The following is a 25018-nucleotide window of genomic DNA, read 5'->3' as shown; positions in this document are numbered from 1 at the left end:
CAAAGGCCTTCTGAGAGATGCAGAGGACTGGGCGCATGCCAAGAATGTGCTTTGCCACTGAGCTATGGCATCCCTCATACCTCCCGCAGACCTGCTGTACGAAGTACAGGTGCAATTTGCCCGTCTCCGGAATTGACACCTGGGCTCTTGAACACGCCGGGCGAGTTCACTTTTATGATGCTGGCAGTGACGCTGCCAAAACAATCACACAATTGGGAATCGTCCGGCCAGAGGTGAGGAGCAGGCAACAATTCCACCCCCCACCCCCACCGCCCTTTCCCTCTTTTCATTCTGGTAGTGATTGTCTGACTTGGAGGATTTACATAATGACACATTTATAACTCTTCTCCGTAATAATACGGAAATGGTTCCAGCACGGTTGCGCAAGAGCCGAAAGGATTCTTCCTGCCTTACTGCGTCAGACCCCATTTCCCCCACTGACCTCCTACACACTCCAGGCAACTGTGTGTTTGACTATGCAACAGTCATTAATACCAACACTGCCTCCAAAGTTAACCCATTGTGAGGCCAGCTCTCAGGAAGACACACTTTTAGGTGGTGGAACTGGAAGGCTTCTAATTGCCCCAAAGAGAGAGCTATGTGTAGTAAAGTGGATTTAGAAGGGGAAATGGGGAGTCCCCGGTTTGAACCTTATCTCTGATGATAATGATAATGATAATGATAATGATAATGATAATGATAATGATAATGATAATAATAATAATTTATTTATACCCTGCCCATCTGGCTGAGTTTCCCCAGCCACTCTGGGCGGCTCCCAATTGAGTGTTAAAAACAATACAGCATTAAATATTAAAAACTGCCCTAAACGTGTAATATATTGACCAGCTTCAGGTTTGAGGGGGGCCCTAGTGGGTCCCTTCCTCTCTTTCTCGGTCCCAGGAAAAACTTATTTGGGTGGGGTGGCTGTCGTCCTAGACAGGATTTTAGGTGAGGAGCATTGTGGGAAACTGGACCGGCTACCTGGGGCTGCTCAGAGCACGGGGCCAGAATTTTAAGCATTCCAGGGAGAGGCATCAGCAGTGCGTCTTGCCTGGGCCCTGGCAATGGTCCAAGGATGCCAGGTGACAGCACCAATCCTGTATGGCTGTCACAAATCTGCAAGGAGGCCTTGGGCAAGCCGCCATCTGATCAGCCTCAGACACCCTCTCTGTAATGTGAGACGAACAAAGCTGACCTACTTTGTGGGGCTCTTGCACCGCAATGAGGGAGGCGAAGGGCTTTGAACATTTGAAATGAGCTGCGGAAGTCTAATTATGATTCCCAGGACTAGTTCTGTCATTAGGATGGGTGGGGTGTTTGTGCGCATATGGGGAGGACGTCTGCCGGTGCCTGGTCAGGACTCCATTATCAGGACTGTCCATTATCAGGACTCCAGGGCAAGTTCTGCCCTTCCCTATAAAGGCATATGGTGCCATGATTGCTAAGCAGTTTGAGGATAAAATAGTCCGTATCTATCTTGACTCCAGATGCTGTTGTTTCTACAGATCAGACCAATGGTTGCAACCAGAGCACCATCTAGTTTTATGTTTATTGCCACAGATTCCCCATCCCTGGATGCTGTGGAAGGCCAGTGGTCTGAGAAGGTGGATGAAGTGCTTGGAGGAGGTGTGGCCAACCACACGTCTGCTTGACCTTTGGCTCACCTTGGATTTTGTTTTTAGCAAGGTGCCTGGGTCCAGGTAAGTGCCTCACTGTGAAAGGAGCTGGTCCCAATTGCCTTGAAAGACGTGGCTGTGTGAGACCACTCCGTGGGTGGACCTCAGGGATTCTAACAGCTACCAGACATCATAGCCATGGCATCCCTGGGGAGAGAGTCTGCCCTCTTATGGAACTTTCTCCCTAGGGAAGCTCACCAGCTGCCTATGTCAACCATCAAGGACTTTCCATCACCAAGGAAAGAGACCTCTCACCCCAAAAGGCATTTGCCACTGTGCTTTTCCCCCTGCTGCTTTCCCCCTTCCATTTTTTTTAAAATAATAATTTTGCATCTGCTTTTGGTATTTTCTTTTTACTTTTACATGTATAAACAATTCTGATAATTGCACATCGGAGGAAGGTATTAAAACAAACAAATCTGACAAATGAATGTCGAAAAAGTGCTGAATTTTGGTTTCTCCCAGTGAAGTGACCAAGCATATAGAAGGAAGTATTGGGGTGCACTTCGGGACAAACCACTGAAGTGGGTGCTGAATCTGCCCCCTGGTGACACCAGCCATTGTGAACCAGCCTGCTCCAGGCTGCAAAGCCCCATTCTGCCTGTTTTCTGTATCTTGGTCACACCAGAGTGTGACGGATTGCTGGATACTCTAGAACTGTGCTTGCTTTTAAGCAAGCTGCATGTAAATTCCCACCAGGGGTTCCCTTTCTAAAAGGGGGGTGTTCTGGAGTCTGAGCCTGCCAGGAAGACATTACAGTTGACCTGAAAGCAGCGAGAGCTGGCTATGATAAATATGCAGTGAAGGTAAAGTGCCCTGCCCATGCTAAGAAGGATTCACCCCTGCTATCACTTAACATAGTGAGGAGGGAGACTCACTCTGCATTCAAAAAGAAAGGCAATGCAACTGATGGAACCCACATTTTATTCAATGTTTTGAGAAAATTCTGCTGTTTGTGTGTACACAAAGCTCCCCCAGTTATCCTGTGGCAATGGAGACTTTCCCCTTCTGCACTGGGATGGGGGTTCCAGAAAGAGAGACCCTTTCTAACCAGCCCCTCTAACCAACCTATATCTGAGAATACAGAATGCTGGGTTGGAAACCACAGTTTATCCTGTCACACAGCTTGCTCCAGCAGCCAATGGAACATTATTGTTTTATTTTGCAAGTGGTTTAAGCGGAAATTATTTTGCTCTTCCTGACTACAGTTACATTTACAAACATATGCAAGCAATTATTCTTTTATCTCCCTCCCCTCCCTCCCTCTGAATAATTTCATTTAATAGTGATAGTTTGTTGATTGTTCAAAATGTATAGATAGGGGTCAAAAATTTATCCAGCACTGCCCAATGAATCCTAGTTCCAAACAGGCAATTTTACCTGACTTTGGGGTTTAGCCACCAGGTTGTTGTTGTTGGTTTTTTTTACCTGCCTGGGCTTTTTCATGCTTCCTTCTCTGTTCTTTTGGACTATACACCCATGTCTCTCTTTAATGAGGTTGTGGGCTACTCTTTAAGTAAAGAAATGTGTCCTGGGTCCTTGGCACTTATCAGTTCCTCTGGTCAACCCAAGGAAAGGAAAAGGCTATAAAATGCTGTTATCCAAGGTATTTAACCCTCAGCCAATTGAATGGCATTTCCTTTTGAACACTCCCACCTGGCCGGCAGGTGCATAAAAAGAAAAGGGATGGTCCCAGTTGCACAACAGCCACAGCCTGCTGCAGAGCTAAGACTTTCTTTTCTTTTTCTCTGGTATTTTCCTAGTCCATCTTTTTTTGGGGATCCGCCAATCATGCTTTTCTGGCACAGCCAACCTGATCATTACTGGCCAAGCCCGGGGGAAGTGTATCCTTGCTCTGGAAGCAACATTATAAGGTGAGAGGCCTTCTTTCGTCTGTCTAGAGAGCCAGTGTGGTGTAGTGGTTAAGAGCGGTAGATTCGTAATCTGGGGAACTGGGTTCGCGTCTCCGCTCCTCCACATGCAGCTGCTGGGTGACCTTGGGCCAGTCATGCTTCTCTGAAGTCTCTCAGCCCCACTCACCTCACAGAGTGTTTGTTGTGCGGGAGGAAGGGAAAGGAGAATGTTAGCCACTTTGAGACTCCTTTGGGTAGTGATAAAGCGGGATATCAAATCCAAACTCTTCTTCTTCTTCTTCTTCTTGCCCTGCCCTGCCCTGCATTTCCCTTCCCACCCAACGCCATCCGCAGAGGTCGGGGAGGTGGAAAGTTCATGCAGAAGCCTGAAATTTATTCAGCAAGGGATGCGTAGAATTGTGGCAGGAGTTATTGGTGCCGCTTAGAACGATTCAAACAGCCTCACCATAGACCAACAGCTCATCTAGCCCGCTTCCAACAGCAGGTCTTGTGAAATCTCACAAGCCGAGAGGGATCTGCTATTCGGAGGTAGACTGCCTCTGCACAGGGAGGCTCCACTTCAACTATTCCGGCTGATACCCCCTCCACAGACTCACCTCCCACGGATTTGTTTGTGACCTATTTTAAAGCCACCTACACTAGAGGCATTGCTACGTCTTGCAGTAGTTAAGTTTCCTAAACAAATTCCAGGAAATTAAGCTTCACAGCACAGAAGCCAAGATTCATCCATGCGAGGGAGACTCTATGGACTTGTGAATGAACCAATGATTTGGATGGATCTCCCGTTGCTTTCCTTCTTGGGTTCACCTATGTTTGTTGGCTCTTTGGGGGTGCTTTGTATCCTCACCTGCAAGACTGCTCTAGCATGCCTCGCCAGTCTCCTCCCAAACTGTGTCCAGAGTTTTTCACCTCCTGGTTCTTTCTCCTCTGCCCCTTCTTCCTTTGCTCTCTCCACTCTGCGGCTCTTGCCCACCTCTGCATCTTTCCTCAGCCTCCTATCTCTGCCTTCTGCCATGCTTGCAACTCTCGGAGGGGGTCTCCTCCTCTACTCTGCCCCCCTCTCCCTAACCAAAAGCTTCCTTTGAACCTGCTCTGAAGCTCACCTTTCCTAACACCTCCTCTGCCACCGGGATCTCTCCTTCATCCAGATTGCAACTGTACAGAGGTGGATTTATTTTTAAAGTCCAGAAAACCACCCCAGAGGCCTCTTCAAGCCCTGAGCGTGACAATCGAGCCTGCTGAAGTCTAGATTTTGCAGCCGCCCACAAGTTCTGTTAAACGGTTCCATTTAAGAGTCCAAGGCCAGAGAGATGCAAGAGGCAGGCAGGCAGGCAGAAAGACTTCTGTGACGTACGTCAGGTGGGAGGAAGACAGGGACTGACCCCAAGCCACCCAGAGAGCAACCTAGCTAAATGCAGAGGGTATTGTCGAAAGCCTTTTTGCAGACTCATGACATGTGAAAACAGGCTTGCGCATAAAGAGACTCACCCGGCAGTCTGGGGTAAAGAATTGCCCCCAGGAGAGCGGGCAAGGAAGCTTTTGTCAAGCAGAAGAGAGCGGTTTCTTTTCTTTCCCCCTTTCTTCCCCTTCGGAGCTGTTAAATGTGCCACTAACGAGTAACTCGGCTACATTTTGGCAAGCCAGCTAATTATAAATTGGGCAGTCTAGTAACCTTTGCTTGCTTTATTTGTAAGACGGATGTGAATGTTGTCAGCACAGGACAGAACGTGTGAGAGAGATGCTTTCAGACAAAAGCTGTGTTCTACTTAAGGCACATTGAACATTCAGAAGTGGGACGAGGGAACAACAACACCCCCCCCCCGATGCCTTATGACTCATGATACTCCTACATAGAAAGGGCAAGGATGTAGAAATTAGCAGGTAATCTGCACGTAAACAACTAGCCATACTGCACGATCTATGCACAGGGAAGCCACTGTTGGATTCGGCATCCTGACATTTGCACACTGCATGCATGTACGTATGGAGTTTTCAAGTGCGTTTGAATACAGTCATGCCTCATGTTACGTTTGCTTCATGTTACGTTCTTTCAGGTTGCGTCCCGCGGCGACCCGGAAGTACCAGAAAGGGTTACCTTCGGGTTTTGCCGCTTGCACATGTGCAGAAGCGCTAAATCACGCTTTGCGCATGCGCACAAACACCAAATTGTGCTGCACACCTGTGCAGCTATGGTGCTTCAGATTGCGGGCTTTTCATGTTGCGAACGGGCCTCTGGAATGGATCCCGTTCACAACCAGAGGTACCACTGTATGTATGTTGCATTTATTCCCCCCCCCCGTTTTTCTCCAGAAACCACAAGGAGGTACTGTATACATTTAATCCTCACAACAAACCTGTGAAGTAGGTTAGGTTGAGAGGCAGTGGCCGAGTGGGGATTTGAACCCTGGGTCTCCCAGGTCTTAGTCCAACACTCTAACCACTACACCAAACTGGCTCTCTGCCTGCAGGCTACTTCCTTCATGTACGTGATGTGTATGCAGGAGTTTCTCCCCTCAGCTGAGTGTAAAATCACCATTTGTAAGTGCCCCTCTCCCTTGCTACCTGCAGGGAACCCCTGACTTTGCCATTCCTGAAACAGGAAGAACCAAACAGCATCTCCACGTCGGCCGAACAGCACTGCCCTTCTTTCCAGTATGTTCTGTGTGCCGCTACCTCTCCAGCTGTCAAGCAGCATGAGGAGACCCTTACCTATCTCAACCAAGGTAAGGTTTAGGGCAGGTGTGTGTGTGCTGAGGATGGAGTGAACTTTGCCTAGATGCTGACCCCTAGCGGTGAACATAAGGCATGGACAGATGTGTTGCCTCTTCAATATACGCAGTGAATAGGATGGTAAACATCCAAGAAGCTTAAAAACAAACAAACCAACATGTCAGGCTGGCTTTTACAGCTCAGAATGCTGCTAGCAGTTTGCTGAGGTTTCAGAAGGTTTTGTATGGATGCAGACCATGCTGATGGGTTTTGACCTCCAGATATTGTTGAACTCCCAACTTCCACCAGCCACAGCCGGCATGGCCAGTGGGGAGGGATGAAGGGAATTGTGGAGGGCGACACAGCAGGGGCGGGGGATCCTGCAGGTGCTGCTGAACTACAACTCCCATCAGCCCCAGAAAGCATAGCCAGGGATGATGAGAGTTGTAGCTCAGCAACATCCGGAGGACTAAAAGTGCCGCACACGTGAGCAAGAGGCTTCCCATCCATGACCCATGTAAAATTTCTGCTATATCAAAGGTGCTAGACTAGAACTCAAGTGAAATTTCAAAATTTTCAGATTTTGCAATTTGGATTTCAGCGTCAAAGCTTGATTCGGAATCTGACATTTGACTGATAGGCTTAAAATTGGATGCTTTCGATGGGATGTTTTCTGGTTGATTAATTATTCAGGTTAACATAAAATGTATTACATCATATTGCAAGCTGCTCACCAGATACTGTCAAATACTAAAGCTACAAATGTGCACAGGAACCTCTGCTAGCCGAATAGCTCAGTCGGCAGAGCGTGAGACTCATAATCTCAGGATTGTGGGTTCAAGATCCATGTTGGGCTTAGATCATTGGTGAAAATTTGTGCCTGATATTCCAGATTCTTGACCTATTTTTATACATCAGCCTCCCATTCCTGACATATTCTGCTCTTTTCTAGGGCAATCTTATGAGATCCGGATGCTGTGCAGTCCCAAGATGGGAGAGTCTGCAGAGGGGCGCAAGTTACTGAAGGTGAGGAAAGGGAGATTTGACTGGCATTTTAAAAAACCAAAAAAACTGGGATGCTCATTATGCATAATTAGCTTATGAAATTCATTGACACAGTATATGTTGCAAAGTTTTTTGGGGCGAAACAAATAAATGAGTATATAGAAGATAGGTCCAGCTACTAAGTCATAACAGCTAGATGCACAATCTCTTTGTTGAGAGAAAGCAAAGGTCCCAGATGTTGGGTGTCAACAGAGCAAGGATATTCCCACCATGCCTTGCTTGTAGATGCTCCCTTCTCATTCCTGTTCTTCTGTTATTCATTTGCTAGCAAAAGCATTTGGATTTCTCTTTTCTTAAATCTGAATGTTTTCAACATTCCTAATTGGGAGTGCTTTCAGACCTATGCATTTTAGGAGAAAACGATGCGTAAGTTGTGTTTGATGAATTGCACTTCCCCAGTGGTAGAAGTGGATCCTGGGAAATCTCTGATGCCTCCTTCTCCCTGTCAGAGTGTTGTCAGGGTGGTATTCCATGACCGGCGACTACAGTATACTGAACACCAGCAGCTGGAGGGATGGAGGTGGAACAGGCCAGGTGACCGCATCCTGGATATTGGTAAGTAATGATTCATTTTTTAATTGGGCCCTGGAGACTTTGTGCCCCTTTAAATACTTCTAAACCTTGCTTCTTTTAAACCTTCAACATAACCTTCAGTTTTCTGTAACTGGGAATGCTTGATGATGTTTTTAGAGAAGATCAGATTGAGTTTTTTTGTAAGCGAAACCCAGTCAACAGAACAAGGTTAAAGATCCCCCTTAAGAAAAGCTTCGGCTTCAGTAGAAAATAACGGTAAGTGCTAGGATGCAGGGAACATTTGCCCCACTTCTGTGAGAAATTCCATGGGCACAGGGCTCCCTTGGAAGGAGGTCACTGGTTCACATTACTTCACTAGCACGAATTAGGGTTATCAATGGACTTGTAACTGAATGGAAAATTAAAGATGTGTAAGGTAATAAAGGAGAGAAATTGGAAACCAGGGGTGGGGTGGGGAGTCTAGATGGGATGAAGAAGTAAGTAATTTGGGTGTTAAATTGTTAAATTATTGAAAATTGAAAATAAAATATGAGAAAAGGGAAGGAGGCTTATTAGAGTTTTGCAATGTTTGCATTTATTTACAAATGTAGAATTGTGCATAGGTGGAGGGGTTGCTTGAAGACTCCAAAGTCCACTGCTCCTACATTATAATTTAGTATTATAAAAGTACATTATAATTATAATATAACAACAACAACCCACTCTTTCCCATAAGGTTCCAGTGCGTGTTACAACAATTTTAAAAAGAACATTAGAAGCAGTTAAAGCAACTTAGGATCACAAGATCTAGGGATCAGCAAAATTTTTCAGCAGGGGGCCGGTCCACTGTCCCTCAGACCTTGTGGGGGGCCGGACTATATTTTGGGGGGGGGAAAGAAAAGAACAAATTCCTATGACCCCACAAATAACCCAGAGATGCACTTTAAATAAAAGGACACATTCTACTCATGTTAAAGCACGCTGATTTCCAGACCGTCCGCGGGCCGGATTTAGAAGGCAATTGGGCCGGATCAGGCCCCTGGGCCTTAGTTTGCCTACCCATGAGGATCACAAGAATAGGGTGCATCCTAAAGATATAACATCTCAAATGTCACAAGGCCAGAGGTATGTTTTCAGCACTCACCAAAAACTGTGTAGTGAAGGTGCCAGACACACTGCTGTGGGGAGGGAGATCCACAACTTTGGGGCTGCCACAAAGAAATCCCTCTCCTGGGCCGCCCCACAATCTTCTGAGGTGAAACATCCAAGAGCATCCCCTCTGCCAATCCCAGCACCCAAGAGGGTCTGTAGCGAAAGAGGCGGCCTTTCAGGCATTTGGGGCCCAAGTCATTTAAACGCTAATGTCAGCACCTTGAATAGGTACCCGAGTGCCTTCATGTCCTTTGCCTGAAGCAGGAAAATGTTTGGGGCCTGCCCTAGAGACTCATCACTGGAATATCTGCTCTATCAAGGTCTTTTGATAAGACTAAGAGGCCGGGCAGGTCTTGCCTCAGGGCAGCCCTCATTGGCAGCGGCTCTATTCACAGAAATCTGGTGAGAAACCCGCCAGGGAAATCTTTGTCCTTTTCTCATGCATTCTGCTCCTAACCTGGGGCTGGGCGAGAGATATTTTTATGTCTCCAAATGCCTTGACTCCCACCCTGACATTTCAAGGTTTTCTGGAGCACGCTGTCCTGCTCAGCCACTGCTTCGCCAGCACCGCTTCTCCACATTTATCCAATTCTGCATTGAGTCTTCTTCTTTAGGATGAGGGGGACTAACACTATTTATGGCACTTTAAAAGAACATCATAAGGGAAAGCAAAAAGGGGTTTTGAGTATAAAATAGTCAATGGGGAAAACAAAAGAGGAAAGAGAGGAGGAGGAAAATGCAGTTATGTGGACTTAAAATTTGGTTACTGTTGGGAATAAGGAGCAAAAGATTCTTAAGGCAAAGTCTCCATGGGAAACTTGAGCCCAGAAGAGGGATTTGAAGGAGGGCAGTGGAGAGACAGGAGGCAACAGCCCAATTTCTGATTCACTAAAATATTAGGAGAAGCAAAAGACAGTCTGTCTTGAGAGGCAATGGGAGAGATTCGCTGGGGACATCTAAGCAGAGGCTGGGTTGCACTGAGCAGGGAAGGTGTTGTTGAACCCTGCACTGTGGATCCTGCTCTCAGCAAGGGGGCTCAGATGAGAGGATCTCCAAGATCCCTTCTATGATTCTATGTGCACTCCCAGGGAGGGAGCTCCATGCACCCCCCTCCCCAAGGTGGACACCCAGCAATTGTTCTGATTGTAAGCTTGCCCTGAAATCCTGACCCCCTCTTCCTCTGGTGGCCAACTACAGATATCCCCATGTCCGTCGGCATCCTTGAACCTCATATCCACCCGAACTTGCTCAACACTGTGGAATTCCTGTGGGACCCGACGAAGCGGACTTCTGTCTTTGTCCAGGTAAGCAAGCAAGGTGGGGATACCTGCCGGTAGGACTCCTTGACTCCCACAGTTGCTTTCTCCTCCTTTAGGCCTTTATTCCCTTTCCCCTTAGACCAGTTTTGCTTCCTATGTATTCTCCAAGACATACACCATTGGTGCTTAATGTAAATACAGTATGTGTAAACAAACCTGTACGCCTTCAGCAATTGAATAACAAGTAGATGTTGTTAGGATAATAGCAGTCAGCAGATGCAAGCAAACATGAGTCACAGTCATAATAGCAGGGGCAGTTTTAGGGTGGCATAACCGGTACTGGTCACAAAGGGCACCGCACTTCAGGGGGTACCGAAATAATGCTGTAGAAAGGAGCGTGATAGGCATGTGTGCGCACGCACAGGCTGAATTTTAGCGTCGCTGAAATTTGAGAACCCAAAGTCCACCTCTGGCAATAGTACTGTTGAGGCATCTGATCATAGCCTGCATTTTAATCAAGGCTTATATTTTGATCAGATTCCTGTATTCTAAAAATGAGCTTAAATTCACAAATGTTTCTTTCGAGGCAGGAAACCAGCAGGCAAGGTCTTTGTCAGAGGCCCCTTTGGTTTATTGCGGTCATAAAAAGGCTGAAGAGCAAAAGGTCACTGACCCTACATATTACAGAATATAATAAAGCTGTAATAAAGCGGCTAAATTAAGAATTAGTAAATAGTAAAAGGTTTTGCCATTTGGCCTCTCATCATACAAAGAGTCATTTGCCTAAAGGTCAAAAAGGTCAAAGCATCTGGCTGGCAAGAGGGGGAGTAAAGAGCCGTTTTTTTAAGCTGTTCCTTGTTCCTTTTAAATTGAGATCCTTTTACTCTGCAAAGATTTCTTTTCCTCTTAAAAGGTTATTTATGTTATGTATAATATGATATTCTGTTGCCTGAATGCAGTAAGCATCTAGAAAGTAATAAATGTTAAATTCTTATTTCATAGAATCATAGAATTATAGAAGAGTTGGAATAGACCACAAGGGCCATTGAGTCCAAACCCCTGCCAAGCAGGAAACACCATCAGAGCACTCCTGACATATGACATCCAAAGAAGGAGCTCTTTCATAGATGGTGTGTGAAAAGGTGAACAAAAAGATCTGTTCAGATAAAATTAGAACCATTAGCCATCTGTTTTGCAGGGAATAGGGCAAGAGGGGCCAAAGGTTATCTGGTAATTAAGGTGCCTTGTAGAGGTTAATGGCTACTTGTTTGCCATTTATAAATAGAAGAAAATATAGCTCTCTGTCTCCCATAAAAGGTAATAGGAAATGGGTGTATCTTTTATGATTGGTTCTAGCAAACAGCCAATAGGAATTTCAACCAGGCTGATTGGACAAAGGCAGCCAAAGGGAGGAGAAAGGGGGCTGGATTGAGGAAATATAAGTGCTGGCCATAATGGCAGGAAGGCAGGCCAGAGCTTGGTAACCATATACCACTGTGCCTCTCATTTATTTGTCTGACAAATAAATTATTATTTTAATTTCTCTATTGCTGCGTTGAATATTTCATTCCAGCTAAGCGTTAACCACAAGCAGGGTGCTACACTGTAAGTAGGAGCTGCAACAAAATGTTGAATTTCAGACAAATAGAAGAAGACACCTTCACCCCAGTATGGCTCCCCTTTATCACATACACAGCCCAACAAGACGACAACAAAAATCCACCAACAGCATACAAATCAATATGGCTAACCTGATCCAAAACACCCACCCACCCCACTCACACACAAAAACAAAGACCACCGCAGCCAACCACAAATGAATAGCCACACCCTAGGCCAACCCCAACCTCTCTCACCACCAAAGGAACACAAGCAAACAGCAAAGAACCTGCACAAGCAACACTGACACAAACCCTACATATAGTAAATAAAATAGAAACTTCGCCACCCGACCCCACCCCCACCCATCTTCCCCCCCCTCCACCTCTTTCCCCCTTTTCTTCCTAATGTCTCAACAAATGAAACTGATTTGTAAAAATGTTACATAGGGGAAAAATACGAGAGAGAGACATTGCACACTTCTGTAAATCAACAAAATCTTTAATAATAATAATAATAATAATAATAATAATTTATAATAAATGTCGCAGTGCAAAAGGACCGGGATTCCAGCCACTCCGTTCCGTTCCCGCTGCCCAGCCAGTCAGTTAGTATTCTGTGTTCACTGAGCATGCTTAGCCTTCATTGGGCTGTTTCATGGAGCCGGCCCCCCATGGATGGCTTTAAAAGAGGATCAGATAAATTCATAGAGGATAAGGCTATCAATGGGTACTAGATCTGATAGAGATGTTCTTCCTCCACTATTGGAGGCAGTGATGCTTCTGAATGCCAGTTGCTGGAAGAGAGGGCTCTTGTGCTCAGGTCCTGCTTGCATCTGACTGGCCACTGTGAGAACAGGATTCTGGGCTAGCGGGGCCAATGCTCTTAAGAAGGCCTGCTGCACTTCTGCAAGCCTTAGGGTTCCCCAGACATTCAGATACTTCCCCTTGTTTAGGTGTGGCATTGTTTTTGGCCCCATAAACACTGGCACGGGTGCCTGAGCATTGGAACTAAAAGGGGTGTTTGCTACCACTCTGGCCTCGCACATGAAATGAGCAAAGTTGTTTTGTACAGACTCTTGACTGTAACAAGGCTCATTTCCACGCAGCTGCCCAAACTGGAAGAGTCCTTGCTCAATAAGCCTGCGGGATAGCTCGGTCAGTAGCGCACGAGACGCTTAATCTCGAGGTTGTGGGTTCAAACCTCATGTTAGGCAAAAAATAAAATAAAATAAAATCCTACCTTCCTACTTTACAACTCTGTGAATACCCCCTATTCCCAGTTGATGCTGCTTACCTGTTTTCTGACCTTCTTCTTCCCCCACTCTTTTTTGGGTAACAGGTCCACTGCATCAGTACTGAATTCACATTACGCAAGAACGGTGGCGAGAAAGGTGTTCCTTTCCGAATCCAGGTGGACACCTTCCGGTCCAATGAGAAGGAGGAACATGTGGAGCACTTGCACTCAGCCAGCTGCCTCATCAAGGTCTTCAAGGTAATGCTGCCTTGCCCAGCAGGAGCTGGTGATCAAACCTAACACACACACCCCGTAGCAGGATCCTCCCAGCAAAGAAGCCTTGCTATAGAGCTCCTCTTTCAGAAAGCTGAAAGCAAGCGTAAACAAGAGAGTGCCTGCTCTGTGTGACTCGAGCAAATAAGCCAAGTTGCATTATGCAAACCTGGGCCCAGTGAATTTGTTGGGAGCACCTAATAGACTAGTGTGCCGTTACTAAAACTAAGGGGGTATGAATCTGATTTGGCTTCTGGATGGGATGCCCTCTAAGAGGAAACCCTATGAACAGCAGACAGCAGGCGAGACCTTGTTAGTGGTGCTGCCCAGTTGGGGGCTGATCTGTGACAGGGCCTTTTCAGTGCTGGTTCCCTATCTTCATCATTAACTTTCAAGGTTGTGTTTTTTAAAAAATCCTGTTTATCCAGGAGTTTGGTGGCTAAAGAATTCTATCCCAGGCAACCCTGCGATCATTGGATAGAAGAATGTTTTTGGCTGCTTTTATATTTTTGTTTGTTTAAACTGTAACTGATTTTTGATGTTTTAAATTGTCATTGTTTGTGGAATATTTTAATCTGTTTTAGAATGTTTGCTTTGTCTTTGTTTTGAACGGCACCTTTGTCTCCCTGGGCTCCTTCCAAATATAGGCAGCCCCCACCTACTGTTGACATGTATTCAATATGTAAACAACTATGTATAAGCACATCTCACCAAACCCAGAAGTGACCCAGAAAGACATCACTGAAACATCGCTAAAAGGGCGGAACAGGGGCAGGCCAGGGTGTTTGCAGGCTTTTTCAATGGGTTTCAATTATGCGTGATTTCACCGATGCGTGAAATCAGAACGTAAATCGGGGGGGGGGGGGGGGAGGCTATCAGTAACTATATACAGGACCATACTGTAAGTGTAGGTGAAAATCTGATTTTATCGATATAGCAAATGTGTACTTTTCAGCCCAAAGGAGCAGACCGGAAGCAAAAAACAGACCGGGAGAAGATTGAGAAGCAGTCCCTTCAGGAGCGTGAGAAATACCAGCCCTCGTACGAAAGCACCATGCTGACAGAGGTACAGGTTCCCTTTCTACAGCAGGGACTGAGAATAAAAGAATTGTTGAGTTGGAAGCTACCCCAAGAGTCATCTAATCCAGCCTTCTGCAACACAGGAATCTTTTGCCCAACATGGGGCTCAAACATGCGACCCAGAGATTAAGAGTCTCGTGCTTTGCCAACTGATCTATCCCAGCCTTATAAGTTGTGGGTCAGGTATCGTTGGTAGGGCTGGGCGATAGCAGCTTTTCAACATCGCAGAATATCACCAGCCCAACATCGAGGTCTGGCGATATACCACGATATTGAAAGAACAAGCTGCATTGGCCTCAGCCTCACCCCAGTGCCTAGTGGGCTGGGACGCAGAGAGAAGAACAAGCTGTATTGGTGCCTCGCCAATGCAGTTTTTTTCTCCCTCTGCGCAGTAATGAGAGCAGAGTGGGATGGTGGTTTCACTCAGCGATATATCTGCCACCGCTCCCAAGTTCCTCTGCTAGCAACACTTGCTGGAGGAAGTTTGTAGCAGAGGGACTCAGGAGCAATGGCAGGTTCACCAGCGATATACCGTGGAGTGAAGCTGACATCGCGGTCTGCTCCTCATACTGGTCCTGGCCGATATATGGATATATCGCCCAGGCCTAATTATTGGACTGCAGTTTGTACCATCCCTGATAAGTTGCCATGATGGCTGGGGCTGAAGTCCAACAACAGGCTCCCCCCATCCCTAGCTTAGAGCCAGCTTCCCCAATCTGGAGCCTACAAGATGCTTTGAACTACAACTCCCATCAGCCCTAGCCAGCACAACCGTTCTGTCGGGGGCTGATGGTCCAAGTCCCTTCCCATTCCTAATAGCCCCTTAAGTCCTGGCATCTTCGTTGTTCTATACTTTTTCTTTATTGAAATCAAAGCTCCACGAATAGCCACATTCTTATCTCACACTGCTTTTGCTAGTTATAGGGGCAGATAAAGAGTTAAGCAGGGCACTAAAGCCTTGTCCACTGGGAATCCTCCTCAGCACCCCATCCAGCATGTAGGTTTTCAGTGGGCATTGCTCACATAACTTCAAGCCTACCATCCATAAGGACTAGGAACCGGCTTTTTGAACAAAAGCTTTCTGCAACCATGCAGTGCCATCATGCACACAGCCCTTTGAGAGGTGTTCTCTGAAGTAGGAGGGCTGTAGCCCCAAAGCACCAGAGGATGGGTGAGTGTGTGAGATGTTGCAGCATCCAAGGCCTAACATTTCTCTCCTGGTCTTTGTTTCCTCTTACCACCTTTCCCCTCCTTTTCCAGTGTGCCCCATGGCCAGAAGTTGCTGGCAACCTTCACAGTCCTCCGACCACCCCTGGCCTTGTCTCTCCCCATTCCTTCAAGCTTCAGACCCCTGAAAGGTAAGCTGGGCAAAGCAAGAGCCTGTGGTAGCATGAGAAAAGAACCTCATCCTTTTGAAGCCCTGGACGACTCCCCCCTGCCCCCCACATTAGTCCCGACTTGCTTGCACAAAGCTCATGCGGAGGTCAGACTATCTCATGTCTTTATTGAGCATTCCTTCCAGGGCTGTTAAATGACATTGAGGATTCGTCCCGATTTGTGTCAGCTGTGCTCATATGTCTTCCTGTAAACTGTTCATCTTCCCCACACTGTCCAGGGCATTTTCCTGTCACTTGCCTAATCGTGGCGGGTCTCCCCCCGCCCCCACTTTAGTGGATTTGTTGTGCTAGGGCGACAGAGTGCTTCTAACTGCTGTAATCACACAAACCTAAATATCTGGTCTGTGTCTGAATCCCTCCTGCAAAATGCTGACCATCTAGAGGTGGACCCTGGCCATCGAAACTGAATACAGTGGTACCTCAGGTTAATAATAATAATAATAATAATAATAATAATAATAATAATAATATATTTATATCCTGCCCTCCCCAGCCAAAGCCGGGCTCAGAGCGGCTAACAACAGTAAAATAAATACAACATTCTAAAATCATTTCATTATAAAATTAATTCAGATCAGATTAATTGCAACCATTGGGCTAGAGTTCTGTGAGGATTGCCAAAGGAGGGGGTCAGGCTGTGCCCTGGTCAAAGGCCTGGTGGAACAGCTCTGTCTTGCAGGCCCTGTGGAAAGATGTCAAGTCCAGCAGGGCACTGGTCTCTTGTGACAGAGCGTTCCACCAGATCGGAGCCACAGCCGAAAAAGTCCTGGCTCTGATTGAGGCCAGCCTAACCTCTCTGTGGCCCGGGACCTCCAAGATGTTTTTGTTTGAAGACCGTAAGGTCCTCTGTGGGGACATACCAGGAGAGGCGGTCCCTTAGGTACAAGGGTCCTAGGCTGTATAGGGCTTTAAAGGTTAAAACCAGCACCTTAAACCTGATCCTGTACTCCACTGGGAGCCAGTGCAACTGGTATAGCACCGGGTGAATGTGATCTCGCAGCGAAGACCCCGTAAGGAGTCTCGCTGCGGCATTCTGCACCTGCTGGAGTTTCTGGGTCAGTCTCAAGGGCAGCCCCATGTAGAGTGAGTTACAATAATCCAGTCTGGAAGTGACCGTCGCGTGGGTCACAGTGGCTAGGTCAGGGTGAGAGAGGTAAGGAGCCAACTGCTTAGCTTGACGGAGATGAAAAAATGCCGCCTATTTTATAGTTGCAATCTGCACCTCCATGGAAAGGGAGAACTAAATTCGTTCTGGAGGTCGGTTCTTAACCTGAAACTGTTCTTAACCTGAGGTACCACTTTAGCTAATGGGGCCTCCCGCTGCCGCTGCCCCACAATTTCTGTTCTCATCCTGAAGCAAAGTTCTTAACCCGAGGTACTATTTCTGGGTTAGAGGAGTCTGTAAGCTGAAGTGTCTGTAAGCTGAAGTGTCTGTAAGCCGAGGTACCACTATAACCCACTTTTGTTCCTCTGTTTGGCAGGATGTGCTCCTCACCTGGCTACACCTTGGATAGCTCATCAGAGAGCACAGCAGAGGTAAGCAGGGGATGGGACACACACCGATAGGCTGGCTTCACCCTCGTAAAAGTTTTCATCTCTTTCAGTTTAAATTTTCTAGGCACTGGTGCAATCTTAAAATGTTTTTATATGATACACTGAGAAAGCTGCATCTCAGAAAACTAGAGTTAGGTCCATTTTTCCGCAGGTCCCAACTACTTGGGCTCCCCATGAAAACCAGGAGTCATATTCTAGTAGTTTGCATTTATTTGTTCATTTATTAGGAACATAAGAGCAGCCCTACTGAATCAGGCCAGTGGCCCGTATAGTCCAGCATCCTGTTCTCAGTGTCTAACCAGATGTCTATGGGAAACCCACAAGCAGGATTTGAGCACAAGAGCCGTCTCCCCTCCTGTGGATTCCAGCAACTGGTATTCAGAAGTATTATTGCCTCCAAGCATAGCGGCGGAGTGCAGGGGGCTGGACTAGATGACCCTCGTGGTCCCTCTCCACTCTTAATTCTGTGGCTAGCAGAGATTGAGAACCTTATTCACAATGAAGTTGTCCAATCCTCTTTTAAAGACGTCCAAAATGGTGGCCATCACTGCGTGAAGAACTGCTTTCTTTTATTTGACCTGACAGGCTGTATCCCTATGCTTAGCATCAGCAGCAAAAAAGAAGAAGTCTGGGTTGTTTCACACCATGGTTTTCAAGCAATGTTCCATGTAGCTTGGGAAATTAACCAGTTTGTTGAAGAACTGCAAGGTTCCCCCACAAGAAGCACCACCAACCGCTGAAATAGGCAGCTGCAGAAGCAGGCTGGGAGTCTGAGAGCTCTAGGTTAAAAGGAACAGGTCTAAGACCCCAAAAACCTCCTCTGGCCTGATGGGAACTGAGGGCAGATCCACACCATTCTTGCAAAGCACCTCCAAGGCACATTTAAAAGCACATGAGTTTTCTGGCAACAGTCCCCAACATCCTTAAACTACAGCCCCCATAATTCTTTGGGGTTTTAAACGTGTGCTAGATGTGTATGGTGTGGGGTGGCTCTGGCAGAACCATCCAGATTGCACCCCCTAGCCATGGACGAATTAGCTCTTTCCCCCTCTCCTCCAACCACCCCCTCCACCCATTCAGTTCAGGGATGCGGGTGGTGCTGTGGTCTAAGCCACAGAGCCTAGGGTTTGCCGATCAGCGGTTTGAGTCCCCGCGACGAGGTGAGCGTCCATTGCTCAGTCCCTGCTCCTGCCAACCTAGCAGTTCGAAAGCACAAAGTGCAAGTAGATAAATGGACGGATTAGCTCTTTCCGCCTCTCCTCCAACCACCCCCTCCACCCATTCAGTTCACCTATTAAAAACCTTTTATGAAGCAATAACAGTATTTTTTATAGACATATGTTTTTGCTGATTTTGCACCCCTGGTGGGGGTCCACTTCACCACCCCCTAGATTCGGCCCTGGCTCTGCTGCGAGTGTGCAGAATGCCTGGCAATCCTTGGCTGATGAGTTGATTCAGAAAGTGTTCCCTGAAGGCTCTAGCGCAGGGGTCGGCAACCAGTGGCAAGGGACTATTTGATGGCAAAGAGATCTGAACCTCGCCGCTGCCCATAATCCCAGTAGTTTTGCTAGCTTGTGCCTTCTCTTGCTTTCCTTTCCCAAACATGGTATGAGAGTGACGTCTGGTGGCAGCAGATGGTTTTACTTTTAGCAGCCGGCATCCAAAAAGGGCATATGCATGTGTGTCACTATGCTTAGGAAAGGACACACCACACACAACAGCACCAGATAATTGCCACTGGCTTGTCCAGGTCAACATTTTTGTTGGTCTTGCTCTTCCAAGCAACACCAACGGGAGCTGAGGAGAGAGCCCGAAGGTTGTCGTCCCCCCCTGCACTGAGTTCGAAACATGCCACTTGCAGCCCACACCACTTCGTCCAGTTCTCTGAACTGATTGCACACAAAGGCTCTCGGGAACAGATTTTGAAGATGTTCTTTTTTCAAATTCCTGCCAATAATTTGTCCCGCAACAGCATAGTGCCATTAACTGCCATCTCTTTTATGTCATTTAATATTTTTTTAAAAAAATTGAAATCCTAAATATTCATGCAAGTCATGCAGAGACTGGGGGATGTAGAAGGATATAAATTATATAAATAATATGGGTTGGTGCCATTACAGCAACCCCACCTTCTAGGTAGGGCTTCAAGGTTCCTGGCCTCAGTCCTAAAACATCGAAGTGGCACTCCGAATCCAATCATAGATGGTTGCCTGGAACGGGTGAAGCAGCACTGTTGAATGTTTAACAGGCTCCTACCAAATCTTTTGGCACCAGCCAGCGAAGTGTGGAAGCCAAGAAACTCCAATTGTTCTTATACTTGGGCATTTATATACTGCCTTTGATGTATCTGATCCCCAGGGCCCTCTGGGTTGTAGCTGATGTTGGTTTCTCCATGTTTCTCCCACTCTTCCTTTCAGGCCCTGAGCCCCAGTGCTTCCATCTTGGAAACCCAACAATGGTTGCACAAAAACAGGTTCCCCAATTACTCCCGGATTTTCGCCAGCTATACAGGTGAGGCTTTTCCTCTTCCAACACATAGCTCATCTCCCCCTTGAAATGTTGATTCCCCCCCCCCGACAAGTGCCCTTTTCTGGTCTCCCACCAGAACAACCCCCACCCTACAAACTTTTTTTAAGGCATGGAGAAATCTCTCTGTCACACATTTTTAAAGTTCAGAGAGAAAGCCACCGCTATGCACCGCAGAGCAAACTGAGATTTAGATTGCAATCTCTGCAAGGCTGACTCTGATTATGTGACAATGTAAAGCGCCAGGTACATTGATGGTATCATATAGTCACAAATTAATTGGCTGTGCCAGTCCCTGACACCCTGGAAATATTTTAAGGGGTGGAGGAAATTAACTCCAAGGCACATTGTGGAGTGAGCCTTCCTGAAGCTGTGATGGGCTGGACAAAAGCATCAGAATTGACACTGGGCCAACTCTGTCTTGAGCCCCAAAAAGCTCATTTGGTAGAGCATGAGACTCTCAGTCTGAGGGTTGTGGGTTCAAGCCCCACAATGGGCGAAAGATTCCTGAATTTCAAGGAGTTGGACTCCATAATCTTTGTGGTCCCTTCCAACTCTATGATTCCAAGTTATTTTGCTCCCACTGCTGTCCCAGGAAGATGCACCGTGGATTTTACAACTTCAGGGCAAATTCTGAGCAGGGACCATTTTGCCAACAGAGTCCTCTCTTTAACTTCCTCCCACAGGAGCTGACTTGCTCAGGCTCTCACGCACGGACCTTGTGCAGATCTGTGGAACAGCAGATGGAATCAGACTCTCAAATGCGCTAAAGGCCAGGTATGGAATTATGTTAATTCCCCCCTCAGTTAAAATTGGAGGGGGGGGGCAAAGCTAAAGGGAAGATTATTATTATTACATCTTGTAAAGAAGTCCTCATAGCAGCTTAGTGTTGATAAAACATACACAAAGGGTCGGGCTGCAATCTTTGACACACTTACTTGGGAGAAAGTCCTATTGAACTCTATCAGGATTATGTCTGAGTTAGCTGGTTAGCTTGTGCTGCTGCTAATGCCAAGGTTGCAGGTTCAATCCCCGCATCGGACAGCTGCACTGCAGGGGGGTGGAAAGAACCCCGAGGGACCATCTGTGATTCTCGGTCAAGCCAATTATTCAACCCAGCTTCATGTTTGTTGAATCAGAGAAGGCAGCTGTGGCTTCTTCTACCCCACAACCTTCTCTGGCCTGCTGAAGCAAGCAGGACTCCAAGAGCAAGTGGGGAAATGGGAATGGGAGCAAAAGGAGCAGGTGGAAGGCACCACAGCTGACTCACCACCTAGCTGCATTTCAAAGGTTAAAGGGAAATCTCTGGGCTGTAATCTGGTAGGCCCTTTTTATCATTAAATTTGCATCTCCAAGGAGCTCCAGGTGATGCATGGGGCACCATCCCATTTGTTAAGGTGCCCCCAGCATCCAGAATTATCTATGGGGCCAGGCACCAGCTAGGGAACCCTTAGGGCAGATGTCATCTAAGATGTGACCAGCAGCTGCCATCTAGCCCAGTATAGAGGGTGATGTCACTGGGTTACACTAGATGGTGGTCCCAAGGGCAGGATGCTGCTGGTGGCATGGGAACTTGAAGCCTCTGTGGTGGCACCCCACTTGTGGAACACCCCTTAGAGAAGCATGGGTGGCTACAACACTAATGGGCAAAGCCCTGGGGATGGTGCTTAGTGCAGTGGGAAAGCTACTCTGCATTATCCCTGTCAGTTGGGTTTGATGGGAGACCTCACTTCTAGAGGGTCATAAATTCCCATGCACTACACCATCTTACTAGGTATTGGTGGGCTACAAAACTTTGCCTCCCCTCAGGTGTGTGCGCCCTCGGCTCATCCTTTATGTGTCCAGGGAAGTGGAAACAAGCGGGAATGTCTCTCCAAATGAAGCATCTGGTAAGTCAGTGTTACTTTCCCAAGTTTAGCATTAGAGACCTTTTATCTGGCTCCATATAATCGCACCTGCCAATGGGCAGGAAAAACCTCTCTGTGCTTTTAAATGACATTTTAAAACATCCCACAAGGGACTTGCACACCCTTCCTGGCAGCAATACTAACGTTTTGATGTTTGTGTTTGGCCCGGACATTTGTTTTTGGAGGCACCAATTTCAATCCCCTTTGTTTTAAAATGTGGGGTTTTTGTTTCCCTTTCCCCAAAGCCCTGTACCAGGAATTGTATCTGGAAGAGCTGACCGCCAGCGAGCTGACCAATAAACTGGCAGAACTGCTCAGCCTCCCAGCCAACCAGATTCAGCAGGTTTCCAGGCAGGGGCCGACAGGAATTCACATCCTTGTCAACGATCAGGTATGAGCCTTATTTTCAAGCCCAATACCATGGCCTCCTTCGGACAGGGGCCAGAAGCTGTAGAGCTGCCTTGGCCCAGTGTTTTGCCACAGGAACCCCAAAGTGTATTCAGAAGCATGAACCAGGGAGCTACAACTGACCTTGCAGCAACCTGGAGCATGTTTAGAAATGGAACTTCCCTCCACATGAAACCATTTTACTGTATCCAACACTGTTGCTACAACACAAGAGTGGTGTTTTTGTTTAAAGAGTGTGCTTCCATTAACATTACTAAAACCCTGTGTAGATCAGTATTATCCCCTTATTAGTTTGCAGGCAGGTCAGAGGCTGGTGAGTTGATGATGGAGATATTTCAACCATCGAATGTCTGGTGCAGAAGACCTGAATAAGCCACATTCTTATGATCAGCTGGATAACTTAGTTGGTTAGAGCCTGGTGCAGATAATGCCAAGGTTATGGGTTCAATCCCCCGTAAGGGACAGCTGCATATTCCTGTATTTCAAGGGGATAGACTAGATGATCCTCAGGGTCATCTCCAACTCTACAAGTTCGGAAGCAGTGCTAAACTTTACAAGCCCCATCTAAGAACCCTTAAGCATTCAAACTAAACTCTCGAGTCAGATTAAATTTACATAAATCTATTTTCAAAAACTAACACTGTCACATGCACCTGTTATATTCAGAGTGCCACCGGGTCTTACGCTTGCCTGCTATCTCTTTTGACACATCATGGCCATCTGCCACTCAGGCGGCCTGAGGTCTCTGGGGTGCTTTTCTTACACAAACCCAGAATCTCCAAGTTGACTTTAAACCTGCTCCTAGGGGTCTGGCCAGCTTCTAACCTTGCCTTCTTGTTCTCTCCTGGGTTGCCACAGATGGTCAGAAATCTTCCAGACGAATCATCCTTTGTAGCAGCTGTAACAAAAGGTAGGTGAGCTTCCCTGTAAAAATGAGCAGAATCTTGTGACACCACCTTACAAGACAAATCATATGTTGTGAAAACATGGGGGGGGGGCAAACCATGGAGACACAGGAGACAATTGTTCACAAAAGCTTGTGCCACATTAATTTGTTAAGTCTTTAAAGGAAGCTACAAGTCTCTTTAGCATTTTTGTTTTTAGCAGTTTTTCTTCCACCATGAAGGCAGATTTTCAGTCAGTCTTCCATGCAGGCACTGATCTGAGTCAGACTCATTTAATCCAACAAGGGTGCTGTATCACATGCACTCAGTTTGCAAATCATCTTGTCTCTGTGCATAGACAGATGTGTTTTCCAACTAAGGATAATTCTTTCTAAGTGGGTTTTAGTGGACAAATCCTTTTGCCACAATAAATGCTAGTCTCTCAAAGGCTCTTCCCTATTCTTTTGGTGTAGTGGACTAACATGGCTTCCTCACCCTGAAAAATCAAAATGAGGTGTTTTGGAAATGCGGGGGCAGAAGAACCCTAAAGCGAGCAGCCCATTTGAAGGTGGTCCCCTGTAAGCCCAGGGAAAAAATGCCATATATTCAGTTTGGTTTACAATATATGACATTAGTGATTATAGGAACAGGGATCTGAGTTCAAATCATAGTTTTAAACAAAGAGTAATTTGACGGCCTTCTTCAAGCTACTCCTCACCTCAATTTGCCATTCCACATGTTAGAAACTTAAAAGGTGGTGGAAAATAGTTGGTATTAGCTGAATTGCTTGGGCAAGGGCACAGAACACTCATTTGCTGGATCTTGCACAAGGGCTCACAAAATGCCAGAGTTGGCCCCAAACCACCCACTTTGAAATGATCTCTAACAAGCCCAGTCTAGCCTAGTCAAGAAGTGCAGGTAGCTTCCCTGGAGTGGCAGCTAGAACCCCCAAGCTAATAGTTCTTACCCCCTGGATCCGTATGTATGAAAATATACGAAAGCCACCCATTCACTGGATGAGTAAGGAACACTTGGAAAATGACTAATTTGTGTTGTGTGTCACTACAGCACAGAACACAGAAGGTTATCACTTAGTTCTAAAATAGACCCGGACCTTCTAGAAGATGACACGACGCTGGCCTCCAAGAAGATGAGGAGCAAAGGGATGCAGAAGGAAGCATAATAATAATATATATAGAGTTATTAAAAACCACAAGTTCACTGTATCTCATTGAATGCAAGATTTCGCAAGGCTGAACTCTTCAAGATCTGGAGCCGAAGGACCAAACTGGCTTTTGTTTGTAGCAACAGAGATCTGCATCGCAACTGAACACAGAAACAGCTTTCCATCTTGCATCTGAAATTTGCAGTAAGAGGGTGGGAAGCAAGTTGATGAGCAAGCAGGATGAGCAAACATGCTTTTTCTTGATAAAGGAGGCAGCAGAGATGTCAGTTATATGTGAGAAAGTATCCAAGGGAGATATATTTGTGTATAGGCTGTATAGGATAAAATTTTAAGGTTTTTTAAAAATAATAATAAAAAAACAAAAAGCAAACCTCACAGGCTTTTGCTACAGTATTGAAGTTCCAGCACGGTGTCAGTAAATGGTTAGCAGAACTGTTGCAAAAGACATATGGCTGTTTTTTGGAATATGTTGTCCCTACATAACCATTTTCAGAATGGCTGACCTGCATCTGACACGAGGACTTGGGAGCAACAGCTTCCTGACAATGCCCACTGCACAGATGGGAACCAGGGATCTAGCTGGGAGTGTAAGAGGTCTCCTAGCTATCTAAATGCTTACACTGCTATCCTTTATGTGGTATAATTAATCAGTTCTCAGGCACAAGCACATCTTTAATCTTCAAGCAGTACCACAAGGCAGAGATTACCAGTGTAGCT

The 25018-nt window shown here is 46.5% G+C and overlaps 1 protein-coding gene across 1 annotated transcript; it reads left to right on the top strand.

Annotated features, from left to right (window-relative positions):
• The first annotated feature begins 1394 nt into the window (after positions 1 to 1394).
• LOC128399979 (transcription factor CP2-like protein 1) lies at positions 1395 to 24646 on the top strand. Its single transcript, XM_053361882.1, has 16 exons — positions 1395 to 1703; positions 3443 to 3553; positions 6122 to 6276; positions 7215 to 7288; positions 7777 to 7882; positions 10190 to 10296; positions 13192 to 13344; positions 14315 to 14425; positions 15700 to 15797; positions 17318 to 17372; positions 19808 to 19901; positions 20603 to 20693; positions 21726 to 21805; positions 22069 to 22214; positions 23090 to 23141; positions 24184 to 24646. Exons 1-16 carry the CDS (start codon positions 1438 to 1440, stop codon positions 24219 to 24221), a joined length of 1737 nt encoding a protein of 578 aa, XP_053217857.1. The 5' UTR covers positions 1395 to 1437; the 3' UTR covers positions 24222 to 24646.
• Positions 24647 to 25018: the final 372 nt, after the last annotated feature.

The sequence above is a fragment of the Podarcis raffonei genome, chromosome 13, assembly GCF_027172205.1.
Source record: "Podarcis raffonei isolate rPodRaf1 chromosome 13, rPodRaf1.pri, whole genome shotgun sequence".
Taxonomy (NCBI): Eukaryota; Metazoa; Chordata; class Lepidosauria; order Squamata; family Lacertidae; genus Podarcis; species Podarcis raffonei.
This window is presented reverse-complemented; position numbering and strand designations above follow the sequence as displayed.